The sequence below is a fragment of the Corapipo altera genome, unplaced genomic scaffold (assembly GCF_003945725.1).
Source record: "Corapipo altera isolate COAL_440 unplaced genomic scaffold, ASM394572v1 69, whole genome shotgun sequence".
Lineage (NCBI taxonomy): Eukaryota > Metazoa > Chordata > Aves > Passeriformes > Pipridae > Corapipo > Corapipo altera.
In genome coordinates this window covers 483,117-496,045 of record NW_020884908.1, presented here as the reverse complement: position 1 = coordinate 496,045, position 12,929 = coordinate 483,117, and the positions used below count along the sequence as shown (strand labels likewise).

Below are 12,929 nucleotides of genomic sequence, written 5' to 3'. Positions count from 1 at the left end.
AAACAGGCAAACTAACACCACAGGGGAAGCAGCTAATGGAAGTACTAACTGCTAGCTTTACAAAAAGCCACAGACCTCAACCAAGCAAAAAACCACCACGTTATGCTGTTCTTAACAGAAGGGTATGGCAAAAACATCCTCTGAACTGAAACTAAATCAATTAAAAAAACCCCCATCAGTTTTAATTACTAAACTAGCAGACAGTATATGCAACTCTCATTTACAGAGAAAAAAGTATGCTTTTTTACAGAGAAAATGTATGCTTTTTTTTAATTGGATACACTATATCACATAGTCAATATTAAGAAATATTCCCCTAACGAATAAGGTTTTTGTTTTATTCAATAGTCTATTTTATCCTGTTCAGCATCACAACCCTGTGAGAAAGCTGGAAGCAAGTGGTGTTGTATTACCATTGCAAAATTAAGCACTGAAGTTTATGGAAGGTAATTTTGGTTTTATAAATTTCATATTGGAAACTGCAATCCCAGGTCTCTAGCAACTAAATTCCTCTGCCAACATCAGTTGTGGACTTTGTCAACACTGAAGCAATTCTACAAATTGACCTGCCCATGTTCTGATGATTAGCTATAGGTGCACACATCCACAAGGAACCAGTTTAAGGTACCTTTATAGAATAAAAAGGACAATCAAAGTCAAAACTTCTTTTGCAGAGGTTGTGTAACTTATGTCCCTCGTCACTATTAGGGTACAATGGTGGGAAAAGGGAAAATTAGAGCACAGTTTGTCAACAATAAGGAACTGTAGACGTATGCCAGCTCTCCACAAAGTAACAGAAAATTAAAAGAACATTCTTTAAAAATCACTTTTATATTTTTACACTGTACCTCAGAAAGACAATGGCAAGACATAACAACTAAAAAAAGAAAAAAGGAAACAAAGTAAAACAAAAAAAAACCAGTTAAAAAGTAACCAGAGTCTGTAATTACACCAATATTTACAGGGCACATCGCAGAGCTATTTCCGGGTCCTTAAATCTCTACTTCAAATCTAACAAAGGAGTATCTCAATCACAGGCACTCCCTGGTAAACTCCCATCCAAAGTATATCAACAAGAATTAAATAGAATTGCATGCTTTGACAAGTCCCTTGATATATCCTGTATCCTCCTGAAAGGTACTAATATAATAGAGTGATTAGAGAAAAGCAAGCTTAAATTAGTAGGCTGCTCTGGTTAAGCTGCCATTGAAGGAATGTGGATAATTTCTATTGATTTTCTGCTGCTGAATAGTCACAATCAGGAAAGAATCCCACATTTGAAAGGTGAGGACTTTTTTTTCTTTAAAAAAAAAATCCAACTAACTAAAAACGACCATTTACTGTATCTGCAAATTAATTTGAATTGGTACATTTGTGTTCTAGTGTTAGCTGAACAAAGAGGACATACAAGACTAAAAACATTAATTAAAAGCCAATTTATTGCTTATGAGTCACCCATTTTAACTTTTTGCTTACCAATTAAATTGGTTAAATACTTTCCTGAAACTTTACATTCTGTCAATTATGGTGGCACCTGTCAGAGGCAATCTTTCAGATCAAGTTCTCAATATGTCAGTCAGTGAGGCAAAGTTTGTCCCAAAAAACTAGAGACAACTTCAATTTCTGTATGAAATCATTTATCTAGCCACAGATTTCCACAGAGAGTAGTTAGTTCACATTTTATTAGACTGGTTTTGTTTGTTAGACAAAAAGTTATCTGCTTGCTAGGCATTGCATTTTCTGTCTTTGGGAGAAATTAAAATCAAAGTATTTTGTTAACTTGGCCCTGTAAACAACACACTCATATGCAAGTACTATTGTTGAAATAGGAATGTAGGTGCAGTAACAAAATCAAAATACTTCAAGTAGTTTCCATTTCAAAAAATGCAGTGTCCTTGATGCAGTGACAGTACCACAACATCACTGAATGGGTCATAACTTGGGCCTTAAGCCAAACTAAGGTTGGTTTCATATGCACAGGATAACAAAGGTAACACAATTTTTCTACAGAACCTATGTACAATATCACAGACAGAAAAAACCCCAGTGTCTCAGTTCTCCTAGTCACACCTTCTTTTCTCCCAAAATGTTGCCTGTATAGATACCCAGTGAGTTTGAGCAGTTGCTCTGTGAAGCTTACCTGTACCTTCCCACTAATCGCAAATGAACCTCCACTGAGCTTGCAAAACTCAGCTCAACAAAATCCCAGCACTGTATAAAAAGTCCAATGAATTTATTCTGAAAATCACCACCTGAAAGGTTTCCCCTAACCTTCAAAATGTCTTGATTTGTATCTTGATTTATCTTAAGCCACGCAAGACACTTTCTCTTCCTTCAGTGCACAGCTTTAAGAAGTATCTGTTCAGCCCAGTCCCGGGTTTTGAACACTGGCTCTGAGTCTCCTGCAGCTCTGTGTCATCACTAATTAGAGTTGTACATCACACCCCCCACCCTCCACAATTTCAGTTTGCCTGCACATCAGTGATAAGGTCTCCCTTGAGCCTCCTTTTCTCCAGGTTCCCAGCTCCCCCAGCTGCTCTTCATCTGACTTGTGCTCCAGGTCCTTCACCATCTTTGTTGCCGCCTTTGGATGAGAAATGCCAAGAGTTAATAATTCAACTTGGTTTAAAACACAGGAAAACACTTACCTGAGGGTAAGGGTCAACTGTTGCTCCTTGGATTTTACCAGATCTCCTACTCTAAAAGTTGCACAGCCCAGGAAGCTTCTCTAGAAATCAAAGCAGAAAGAAAAGATAACGTATAAATTAATTTTTCAACTTTTTTTGGTCTCACACTTGGAAATCTTTCTTTGGTACCTAGAAAAATACTGCATTTCAATATAATAGTTTGACACTCTATCCAGTAGAAATTTTTTACGCATCCATAGCATGATTATCAGTTAATTCGTAAAAATCTGGTTTTATGGGCAGGAACCTTTCTTTTCTCCATTAAGAACAATCTGACAACCTGACAAAATAACAGCTTGTAAGATGTACAGCCACAGGAAAATTTTCATTCAGTACAAGCATTTGCATTTTGCATCTTTTTCTTCTATATTTCTAATTTCTGGATTACAAGAAGTGCTAAGTTTTTAGTGTTTTACCAGAGTTGTTCTTGCTATGGTTTTCCCTCAAGTCTTTGGAACTACCATCTACGTATTTCAAACATGAACGTATTTGCAAAGAAGGTATTTTTAAATTGATTTCAGCACAAGTTTATTAACAAAAACATTATATTTCTCTAGTTTATGGCAGTGTTTGTAAGTTCCTGTTTCCTTTATTTCCAATGTAAGGTGGATCTATTCACTGCAGTACAAGTGCAATGTGTTAATGAAACTAGAATGCCTAAAGTCAAATCAAGCTATACCACTGTATCTTTTTCTTCTATCAAAATCACCTTGACACGAAAAAAATAGTGCAAAGAGAAAAAAGATTAAATCTTCTTTTGCATTTTGGTTACTTTTTAACCTCTGCTCATATCCTGCTGCACATTGCTAAAATCCCATTTGGTCAACTTGGCAAACAGCAGTATTCTTGCCTTGGGAACAATAGGAAAGAAAATAACAGCCTACAGCCATCTTCTTTGCATTTATCTTTCAAATATACAACTCTGTATCACTTGCTCTGTATAAACTGTAATGAGATCACAAGATTATGTGCAATTGTTGCAATAAAACAATAAGAACTACACAAAGTTGAATTTTTATTACACAACACTAATTTCACTCTACTGTTGGAATGGCAAAGTAAAATTCCGGGCTAAATTATATACATTTTTGGATATATAAATTAAAGAAGAATCAAGTCACTCTGAGTCAACACGGGCTGCATGCAGAGCACAATTTTCCCCTTCAGGGAAAAAGAGAAAAGAAACTGTTGCTACTGAGAAGCGTAGTGAAAAAACCTGTCAGCCTGCTTTCCTTTGGGAAAGCCAGCTGGATACTGAGTGTTGGAATGTGAACAACAAAACTCTGCACTAAGATTGGCCTTCTTCCATATAAAATGTACAGTCCAAATCCCAATTCTGAAATTAGGTAGGCACCAACACTGGTCTCCAGTTTGGTAAACTAAACTATCAGTTATGGTTTGTTCCTACCAACAACACAGGATTAGATTTCCTACTCTTTTATTGACAATTAAAGCAGCAAAGGAAAAAAAAACATAAGTTGAGAGTCTAAGGAAGGCTGGGAAAACAGTGGATTTGGAATATGAGGTAAGGAAGAAAAAAAGTCCCATAGGATATATAAAGACAATTAGTGCAGCTATACCAGCAAAGATCACAGTTAGTTTTCACTGCCAAAATGAAATGTCCTTTCACAAGAAAGACATCCTGGAGTGACACACAGTGATGCACAGCCTTGCTAAAGCGAACACACAGATAGTTCTGTCTTCCTTTAGATCAGTCAACGTGACGGTGTTTCTTCACTAAAGCTCTGTGGTCACACGGTCAGCTCAGATTATTTATCTTCTTACTAGAACATATCCTTCTTAGTACAGTAAGAACACATCCCCCAGCACGGTGTCTATATGGCAGCCTTTATTCTGGCATTTCATGACATTTGAGTGCTTGTATTTGAAACCTGACCATTTGGAAAGGGGGAGAGGGATATTTGGAATGAAACCGATATAAGGTTGGGTCACCTGGGGCTTCTTTCTGCAGCACAACAGAACTATAAATCCATTTAAGGATCCTAAGTCAGAGTCCTCATGCGATCAGGGCCAAGAACACTGCTCTCTTAAACAATCCAAGAGCTTTGGATTGTACCCACTAACCATCTCTGAGTGTCATATGTAGTTCTCCAGGGTCATGAAATTAAACATGAATAATTTTATGGGCTTAAAACTGTCTACTTAATTGTCTGCTTCATACTTTTATGTTTATTTAGAATAAAATTTTCTTTGCCTGACAACACAAGAGGTATTTGCAAAATCAAATAAAATTTTAAGTTATCCCATGACCCAAATGAAGAGAGTTATGCTAATGTTCAAGGGTTGTAATCTCAAACAATACTGGAGAAAACTTTTTCCATACTGATTTAGATGCAAATAATCTACTCTGGGGCCTGAACTGGCAGTCTACAAACTGGACATGTGACTTGGAGAGGTTTGAAAAGTAGGCTTTGAACAGAATTACTGCTGTAATGCTAATTGCAGAGTAATGTTCCTCTGTAATTTTGCTACTGTTGTACTTACAATTACAAATCTTGAGATAGGTGACTCAAGTAGTTTGATGAATAATCTCAGCTAGCCAAAGAGAAAAGTCTCTAGAATAGCTATATGAGAAGTTGAAAGACACTGATTACTTTGTTACAGTTGAACTTGCTGCCAAGCTACAGATTTTTCCAACGCTACCTGAAGTCTTGAAAACTATGCCAAGGAATCACTGAAAAGGCAGAAAAGTCAATACCTTAGGTTAAAAATTTTAAAAAACAGTTATTTTACATTTTTGCAGACATAGACCTAATACTGCACCAGATGGTTTTTGGTCTTTTAGACAGCTCCATCAGGACCAATATTTTCCACCCCATGAGGTGTCCATATTATGTGGGAGGTTTTCGCCTTCTCAGACCCAGAAATGACATCCTAACACTTTTGTCAGAAGTTCTACACATCTGTACAGAAAAATAAGTCCTCTATATATCACCAGTGCAATTTCTTAAAAGGCAAACCAAAGGCAACTACTACTGCAGAACATTTACACTGCACACACCAGTATGTGCAGGCTCACTGAGGCAATGCCATTCCAAGCTCTCAGTCTCATCCAGACTGCTTGCATGGCAGTAGTGGGGAGTTTAGATAGTTGTGTTTGCCTCAGGATAACTGCAGTTGAAAAGGATTCTCGAAAAAGATGTGAATGGGATCACATCAATCACTGAGACCATCACTCCTGCCTCAATTGTTTTATTCATTTAACCCAACTTCTGCTAGTAAAAAAGCTTGTCAGCTTCTGTTTAGCAGTGGATGTCTGTGTCTGCTGATGAAGTAAAGAGAAAATTAAAAAAAAAATTAATTAATCAAGGTAATTGCTTACCCCAACATCTGCTCTTGGTTCCTTGTGATCAGGTAGGACACTGGTGCGGACCTGAGGGGTAGGGGGGAAAAGCAAACAAAATATTACTTTTCTGTTGTTACATTCCAATAAGAATGTGAGAAGTGCTTATGCATTTCTTTCCTCATACTTATGACGTTTTGGAGATAAATTTAAATGGAGATATATATGCATATATAATTTAATAACAATTACTTTAATTGAAATAATTTAAGCACAATATCTGCTGGTTCCTGTGGGGAAAGTCTCTCACCACTACCCATTTATCATTCTGAACTTTCCTGATTCTCTAAAGGGAGAAAGGCTGCACTCAGTAGTTCCTTTCCTAAAATCAGACTCTTCGACTCTAACCTGAATGACAGAATTCTTCATCTAGAGGCATTTTCTGGAGCCAAACTTTTCAACCACAAGTGAAAGAACACAGTACATTAAAAAGTATTTTCTCCAGATAAATACTTGCCTTTGCCAGCTGATTTGCAGCAGAAATTCTGACCCCACTCTCTCTCAATGTATGGCCCTGCTTCCTCCTCCCACTTACTGAGCATCTCTGAGCTGACAGATGTTTGTAGGCATTCACAGAAGAAAAGCCTCTGAATTCTCCCCTCCACAGGACCTGCAGTTGGCCTTGTATTTTCTGCAAGGTGGAGCTGCCGTTGTACACAACTACTTCCATTTCACATGAACAAGTATGAGACAACATGGGACTTACTTCTGTATTTCCCAAAATACAGTACAGGTTGAGGAGAGAGGGGTGTGTGTCTTTAGTGTCTATATAATTTCATTGTTTAGCAGTGGTTAAGAACAGAGAACTGATTAAACAGCAAAAAAATAGATAGAAAAAGTATAAGGAAACCTCTGCAACAGACCTCTAATATGGCCTGCCTGAGTCAAAACAGCCCATTGGAATAACTTGCTGGTAAAAGCAACACACAAGGGAGAATGTACTGAGCATCCACATCTGTTTGATTATCTAGCCTAAAAAACATATATTCATTTACAGCACAGTCCCACAAGGGCAAATTTTTGGGTTGGTTTCCAAGTAAAAGTCAAACTCATTTTGCAAATCTCTCAGCAAAAGACTAATTTTGTCCATGCTCAAAAAATATGTCCCTCAATTCTTCTATTCTAGACGCAAATTACTACACAAAAAGAAACCTTTCTTTAAAACCAAGATAATTTTAATTGTCTGGGTTTTATTCTAAATACATGTTGTTAGAAAGTACCAATCAAAAGTCTACCACAAGACTTGACAATGTAGAACCATGGCTTTTCTCAGTCAGCTCTTATCCCCTGATTCCCTCCACTGAGAATTTTTTTCCCACAAAAGCCTGAAGATAGTAAAAAAAAAATGCTATAATTAGTTTAATGAGGGCCAGTATACTTTAGAAATCTGTGGGAGTCCTCATTTGGATGCAATTTAACATTTAAATTTTCCCCAATAACATAACATCAGCAACTCCAAGGCATCTGGCTTTCCACAAAATTTCAAGGCAACGTTTGTATCTAAAATTTACCTTTAAATGTTTCAATTCACAAGTTAAAATAAGTGCTGATATTTCCTTGCTGGTGATGCATATCTTACCCTTTTGGAGTTGGGGAAATAACTTAGTCCAGATCTGCTTCTTACAAGAAAGATACGGTATGAATGCCAGGCCAAAAATGCTATGTCATTTAAAAATGCTAAAAAGCTGTTCCATGTGCCAGCCTTGAACAGGTAACACCTAGCCCAGCATGCAAGGGTGGTATTTTAATTTTCTAATTATAATGGATATTTATTCAAGAAATACAAACAAATAATTTAAGAATGAACCTTCCTCTTCATCTCTGACTTATAGGAGATATATTTGTAACCCAGCAGCAGTTTAGCAAGTATTTTAAAATGTGTACATGTTTTTGCATGATACTAAGGTGTGCTTTGCAGCAAGAGAAAGCTCAAGTATCTTTTATGTTTACTGAAATCAATGGATTAAATCAATATAACACACATTTAGAATCATAGAATATTCATTCCTTCTTTTGCCAGATGAAGTCTCAATTCAGGAGAACATATTTCTATTTTTCTGACCCAGTAGAGAATTGGAAAGGGATGTCAACACCTGACTAACCTACAGCCTTCCATATAACAAAAACTTATTGCTTAATTCCAAATGAAGTTAAAATATGGAAACAATTTCTGTTGGTTTTTTGAATACTTTGTGTGTTGGCTACGTTTGTTTGTTTTCATCTGGTTTTAACCACTTTATAACCAGTAGTTGTACAGCCAAATGTAACACTGTGGTGTTTGGTGGGACTGACATTAGACTGCACCTCATTTCTCTCTGATATACATTTCCTTTTAAAGGAAATTGGGTATCTTGATCCAGGTGTGTGTGCAAATATATACAACTTTAGAAATAGTTTTATTATTTAATATTTATTAAAAAGAGAAGTCACATATGTGTATGTCTATACATACATGGGAGCTATAGTCTGATCCCTTTAATGTCTATTGATTGAGTTCCCAAACAAACTCTCCTAATACTGCAATTATCAGGGTCCCATTACGAGGTGTTCACATAGGCCCAAGCAAACCTCACTACAAACACAGTCAGACAGTTTGTAACCAATTATAAAACATAAGAAACAACTCAGCTCTAGTCTCAATCCACAAAATGAAAAAGGAGAAAAAGGAGAGAAATACAAAGGATCTGAAAGACCAAATATCCTCCCAGTACAGACTATGTTGAATTGGAAAGGACCCACAAGGATCATCGAATCCAACTCTCAGCCCCGCACAGAACCATCCCCAAGAGTCACACCATGTGACTCTACTTTTTAAACCTCCTAATAAACCAGTTTTTCCCTAATGGTACCAACAGAATTCTAGAATAACTACAATACATAAATGCAAACAAAAAGTCAGATTTTAGTTCCACATAGCCACTACTCTGTTAGAATTTCAGTTTTCTCATTAGTTGTTCTAAGTTTTCCTGAGCAAAATGCAAACCTCTGGATGGCGACTTTATTTACAACTGGGGTAAGACCACAATTCACTGCAGTAGCTTTACTCTTCCAGACAAGAGATGTATGAAGAGATCAATAAGGTATGCAAGAAAGACAACTTGTAACCTAAGCTAAATGTAAAATATTTAGGGCAAGTGTTCATTCCAGTGATTCTGTTTGTCAAATAACACAGTTATCTTGTATACATCACAGCTGCCTGTACCAGGAAGAACACCAGTGAACTACAGTGAATATCATAATACATTTAATTTTATTCAAATGTCATACAGAACAATGAGTAGCAATGAGTAGCTATCCTTATACTTTCTAGTACGTTTATCACAGACATATCTGTCCAATCCCTCTAGGCATAAATGCTAAATTCAGCTTTAATTAGCTGTCCTTTAGTATAAGGCAGTTTCATGTGATTAAAAAGAGCATTTCTGTTTCAGTCATTTGTGGCAGTCTGGGCCACATCCACACACACTGTCGAAGTTCAGCAAATTGAACCATTATCATTACTGAATCTTTTGTGCTTACCCTTAATTAAGGCCTTTGAATTTCAGTTTATGATTAAAGGCCATGTTCGGCTGGCACTCATGTTTAAACAAATAATGCTAGATCCTTTTCTTAGTTACTCTAGATTTTACTCCATCAAATCAACAGTGGCTTCCAATAATTCCCAGTACTCACTGCTACTGGCTGCTTAAACGCACTACTCTGTCATCACCTCTGTTGTTACATGACAACTAAGTACAAACCACATCAGGCAAGGCATAGGATAAAAGAGACTACTGCAAGTAATTACTGGAACATTGACTTCGGCTCTTTCAATACAGCACCCTCCAGGAAAGCATTCACAGCTTCAGTATAACTCTGGCAGTCATGTAGGAACACAACATGCAAAGACACATTTACCTGGGTGTGCTCTGGGACCGTGACCATCTGCACCTTTCTTTTCCCCACAGGGAAAAAGGACTCTGATCTCTGCTAACACAGCCACCACAACTCCACAGACAGCTGCTATGGACAGTCAGCCCCATCCTCACCACCACTGCCTGCCTGCCAGGCAGCACCACCCATCAGAGTCAGGGAGAAACTACATTTCTTGGCACTTTTCAGTCTGAGAAGTTGTAGCTTCACGTATATCTGCTGGACAAGCTGAAAATGCTGAAATTGCTGTTGGGTTCGGCAACAACATGGACCAGTTTTTATAGGATAGGATCCATTCCAGTGCATGCAGTAAATTAATTTTTAAAAGAAAATATTGTACATTCACCAGCTATTTATTTTCATCATATAGATTAACAATTTGCTGAATAGTTCAATCAACATCTCGTAGTCAGCAAAGTAAAACCCTTCCATCAATACTTTGTTGGATATGTGCTTATTGGATGGAGGACAATGTCAATACAGTAATTTTCCAACCTTTAGTGCATAATTATTTCTAAGAGTCCATATAAAGCAAAAGAGAAAATCTTTTCCCCATAGGCATGTAAAGCAGTACTGCAGAGTTTACAGTTCTGGTGGAAAAGTTACTGTGCAGAGACACTACACAAATGTTAAAACTGCGTTAAAGATGAAACAAATAAAGGGAACATAAGTTATAGCAATTTATTGCAATGCTTTTGCAGCGTTACAACACACATTATTATTATCTATTATTTAAATTCAAAATAAAAATGATAAAATATCATATGCGTGCATTTCCCTATTATAGACAGTACTGAATGCATAAGGAAAATAATACTTGCTGTGTACCAACTTCACGGTTGCATGTGTTTATTTATCTGAAAAGGTCAAACAGAAGGACAGGCCTATCTGTGTATGACTGGATACTTTTTAAAGGCAGTGTTTGATCGTAACTCTCTTGCAGTGTGGAATCAGAATCTTTCACTTGTGCAGAATTCACACTATGTATGAGTTCCAGGCACCCTTTTCAAGACTTAATATGAGGATAACAGAAAACGCATACTTCTCAGTCTCTAGGAATCAGCATAAACTGCTTGTTATGTAGACTTCTCTACAGCTGAATATCTTTTTCTGTGTAGGCTGCACCTTTCTATGCTTTCTAGAGAAGAGTAATAACACATGGCAGAAGAGAAGCATTACAACATCCCCCCGAGCAAAGAGTGAGGTTAACAGAATTTAACAGCTTATGTAGGTACATAACTAGATGTATGAACAATGAGCAGAAAAGCATAAAAGTCTTCAATATTTGATTACAAATACAGTTTTACTTATTTTTACAGTTTGGGCATTTGATCAGAACTGCCTTAAAAAAACATCCACAATTCAAAAAGAACACATCGCTTAGGAAATCCCTGTGTACTGAGTGCACCGGTAATACCAACATAAAATACAGCAACAAAAAACATACCAACTCTGCAACATCCACATGGGAGCTGGAACAGACCAACTGACAGAAAAGATCTACACATTACGAGTGCTTTGGGGCATGCTACAGAGAGTCAGATCTGACCCAGTAAGACTACTTAACTCAGTCTAATTGCCAGCCATACCAGAGCTGTACCACTTTGCACTGTGCCTGTGTGGAAAAAACCACCAACTGTATCCATACAACAGCTCAGTGTAGCTCCGATTACAAGAAAAGGGTTCCAGCTTAGGTCCAGGGCCCAACTCAGCATGGCTCACAGCTTCAGCTGCTGACACTCAGTCTGAAAACTATCAAACACAGTCAAGAACTGACTGTACAGGTGATGTGCTAGGAGGAAAAAAGGCAGCTCCCATTAATGGTCTTTCCCCCCAAAGCACTAAGATCACACACCCAGCTTCTTCCTCAGCATGCTCCAAACCTTAAAATCACAAAGCTGAAAAGCACACATTTGGAAAAAAGTTGTAACAACCCCCTCATATTGGGGGCTGTTCTCTTCCACAGCTATTCATACAATAACTAACTCACTCATGATGGTTTAAGTCCTAAGCTTGATTTGTCTCTTGATATCACTGGAAATAAGAAAAAGCTGTCAAATTTATCCATGAAAACCTAAGTCATCCTTAATATGTTTTCGGTGTACACAATGAAAAAATGAAAGAAACTGTTTATTTACCTTGTTAACATAGCACACAGCATGAGTATTGGATTCAATTTTTTTAACCTATTTGAAACAGTTTTTTATTTTCTACAGAGAAAGATCTGTCAGCTGTAAGGTTATATGAGAGATTAAAAATGACAGAGAATAATAGTCTTTATAAATTAGAGATAATTAACATTTGAGTCTTCGCATCATTAAAAATAGATGTTCTTCTCCTACCAGTAATTAATTTGCTCTTTATTGAAACTTAGGGTACAGATACTCTGCCAATATCAGTTGCTGCAGAACACTGCTTTTCAGGGAGAGAGAAAAGCCATGTATTGCTGCACCCAGTAAAGCCTGAGCTAAGAGTCAATGCAGACCTGTGCTGCAAAACATCCTTGTTTTGCATGGTGAGCTCACCATCACTCCCCTCCTGAGCAGCTCCGAGCAAAACGCGACCTTTGCACTGTGCTTTCAGTGCACAACTTGCACCCAGGAAGAAACATCTACAAGTGATGGTTCGAGCACTGCAGGGATCTGAAACACCACCAGTTCTCAGCTGCAGTGACAGGGAAGTGCCACAGCACTCACCTGCTCCAAAGCCCCCCAGGGGATAAGTGCTGGTTGACAGAGAGCATCACGTTGCTGTTTGGTTGGATGCTTATTAGTCAGTTGCTTTTTTCAAGCAGTCGAATTTTTGCAATCAATGACCACTAGCAGCAAACTAATGGAAGTGCAGGCTTTTTCCTCAATCTCTCGTGTTTTTTGAACAAAGCCCAATCATGTGAAGCAGTTTGCTAAAGTCCAAATAGGTGTTGAATATTCTAGGCATTTCCTCAGTTACAATTCTAATAAAATATA

At 37.5% G+C, this 12,929-nt stretch overlaps 1 protein-coding gene across 16 annotated transcripts in view; it reads right to left on the bottom strand.

Annotated features, from left to right (window-relative positions):
• The window catches only part of INPP4B (inositol polyphosphate-4-phosphatase type II B), a 374,654-nt gene that overhangs the window by 121,355 nt on the left and 240,370 nt on the right, over window positions 1–12,929 (bottom strand). For all 16 annotated transcript variants that reach the window (XM_027652901.1, XM_027652902.1, XM_027652903.1 and 13 more), the window contains 2 exons: window positions 6,031–6,081; window positions 2,649–2,728 (listed from right to left, as the gene is read on the bottom strand). In XM_027652901.1, coding sequence (XP_027508702.1) covers window positions 2,649–2,728; window positions 6,031–6,081 — 131 coding nt within the window. The remainder of the gene's footprint in view (window positions 1–2,648; window positions 2,729–6,030; window positions 6,082–12,929) is intronic.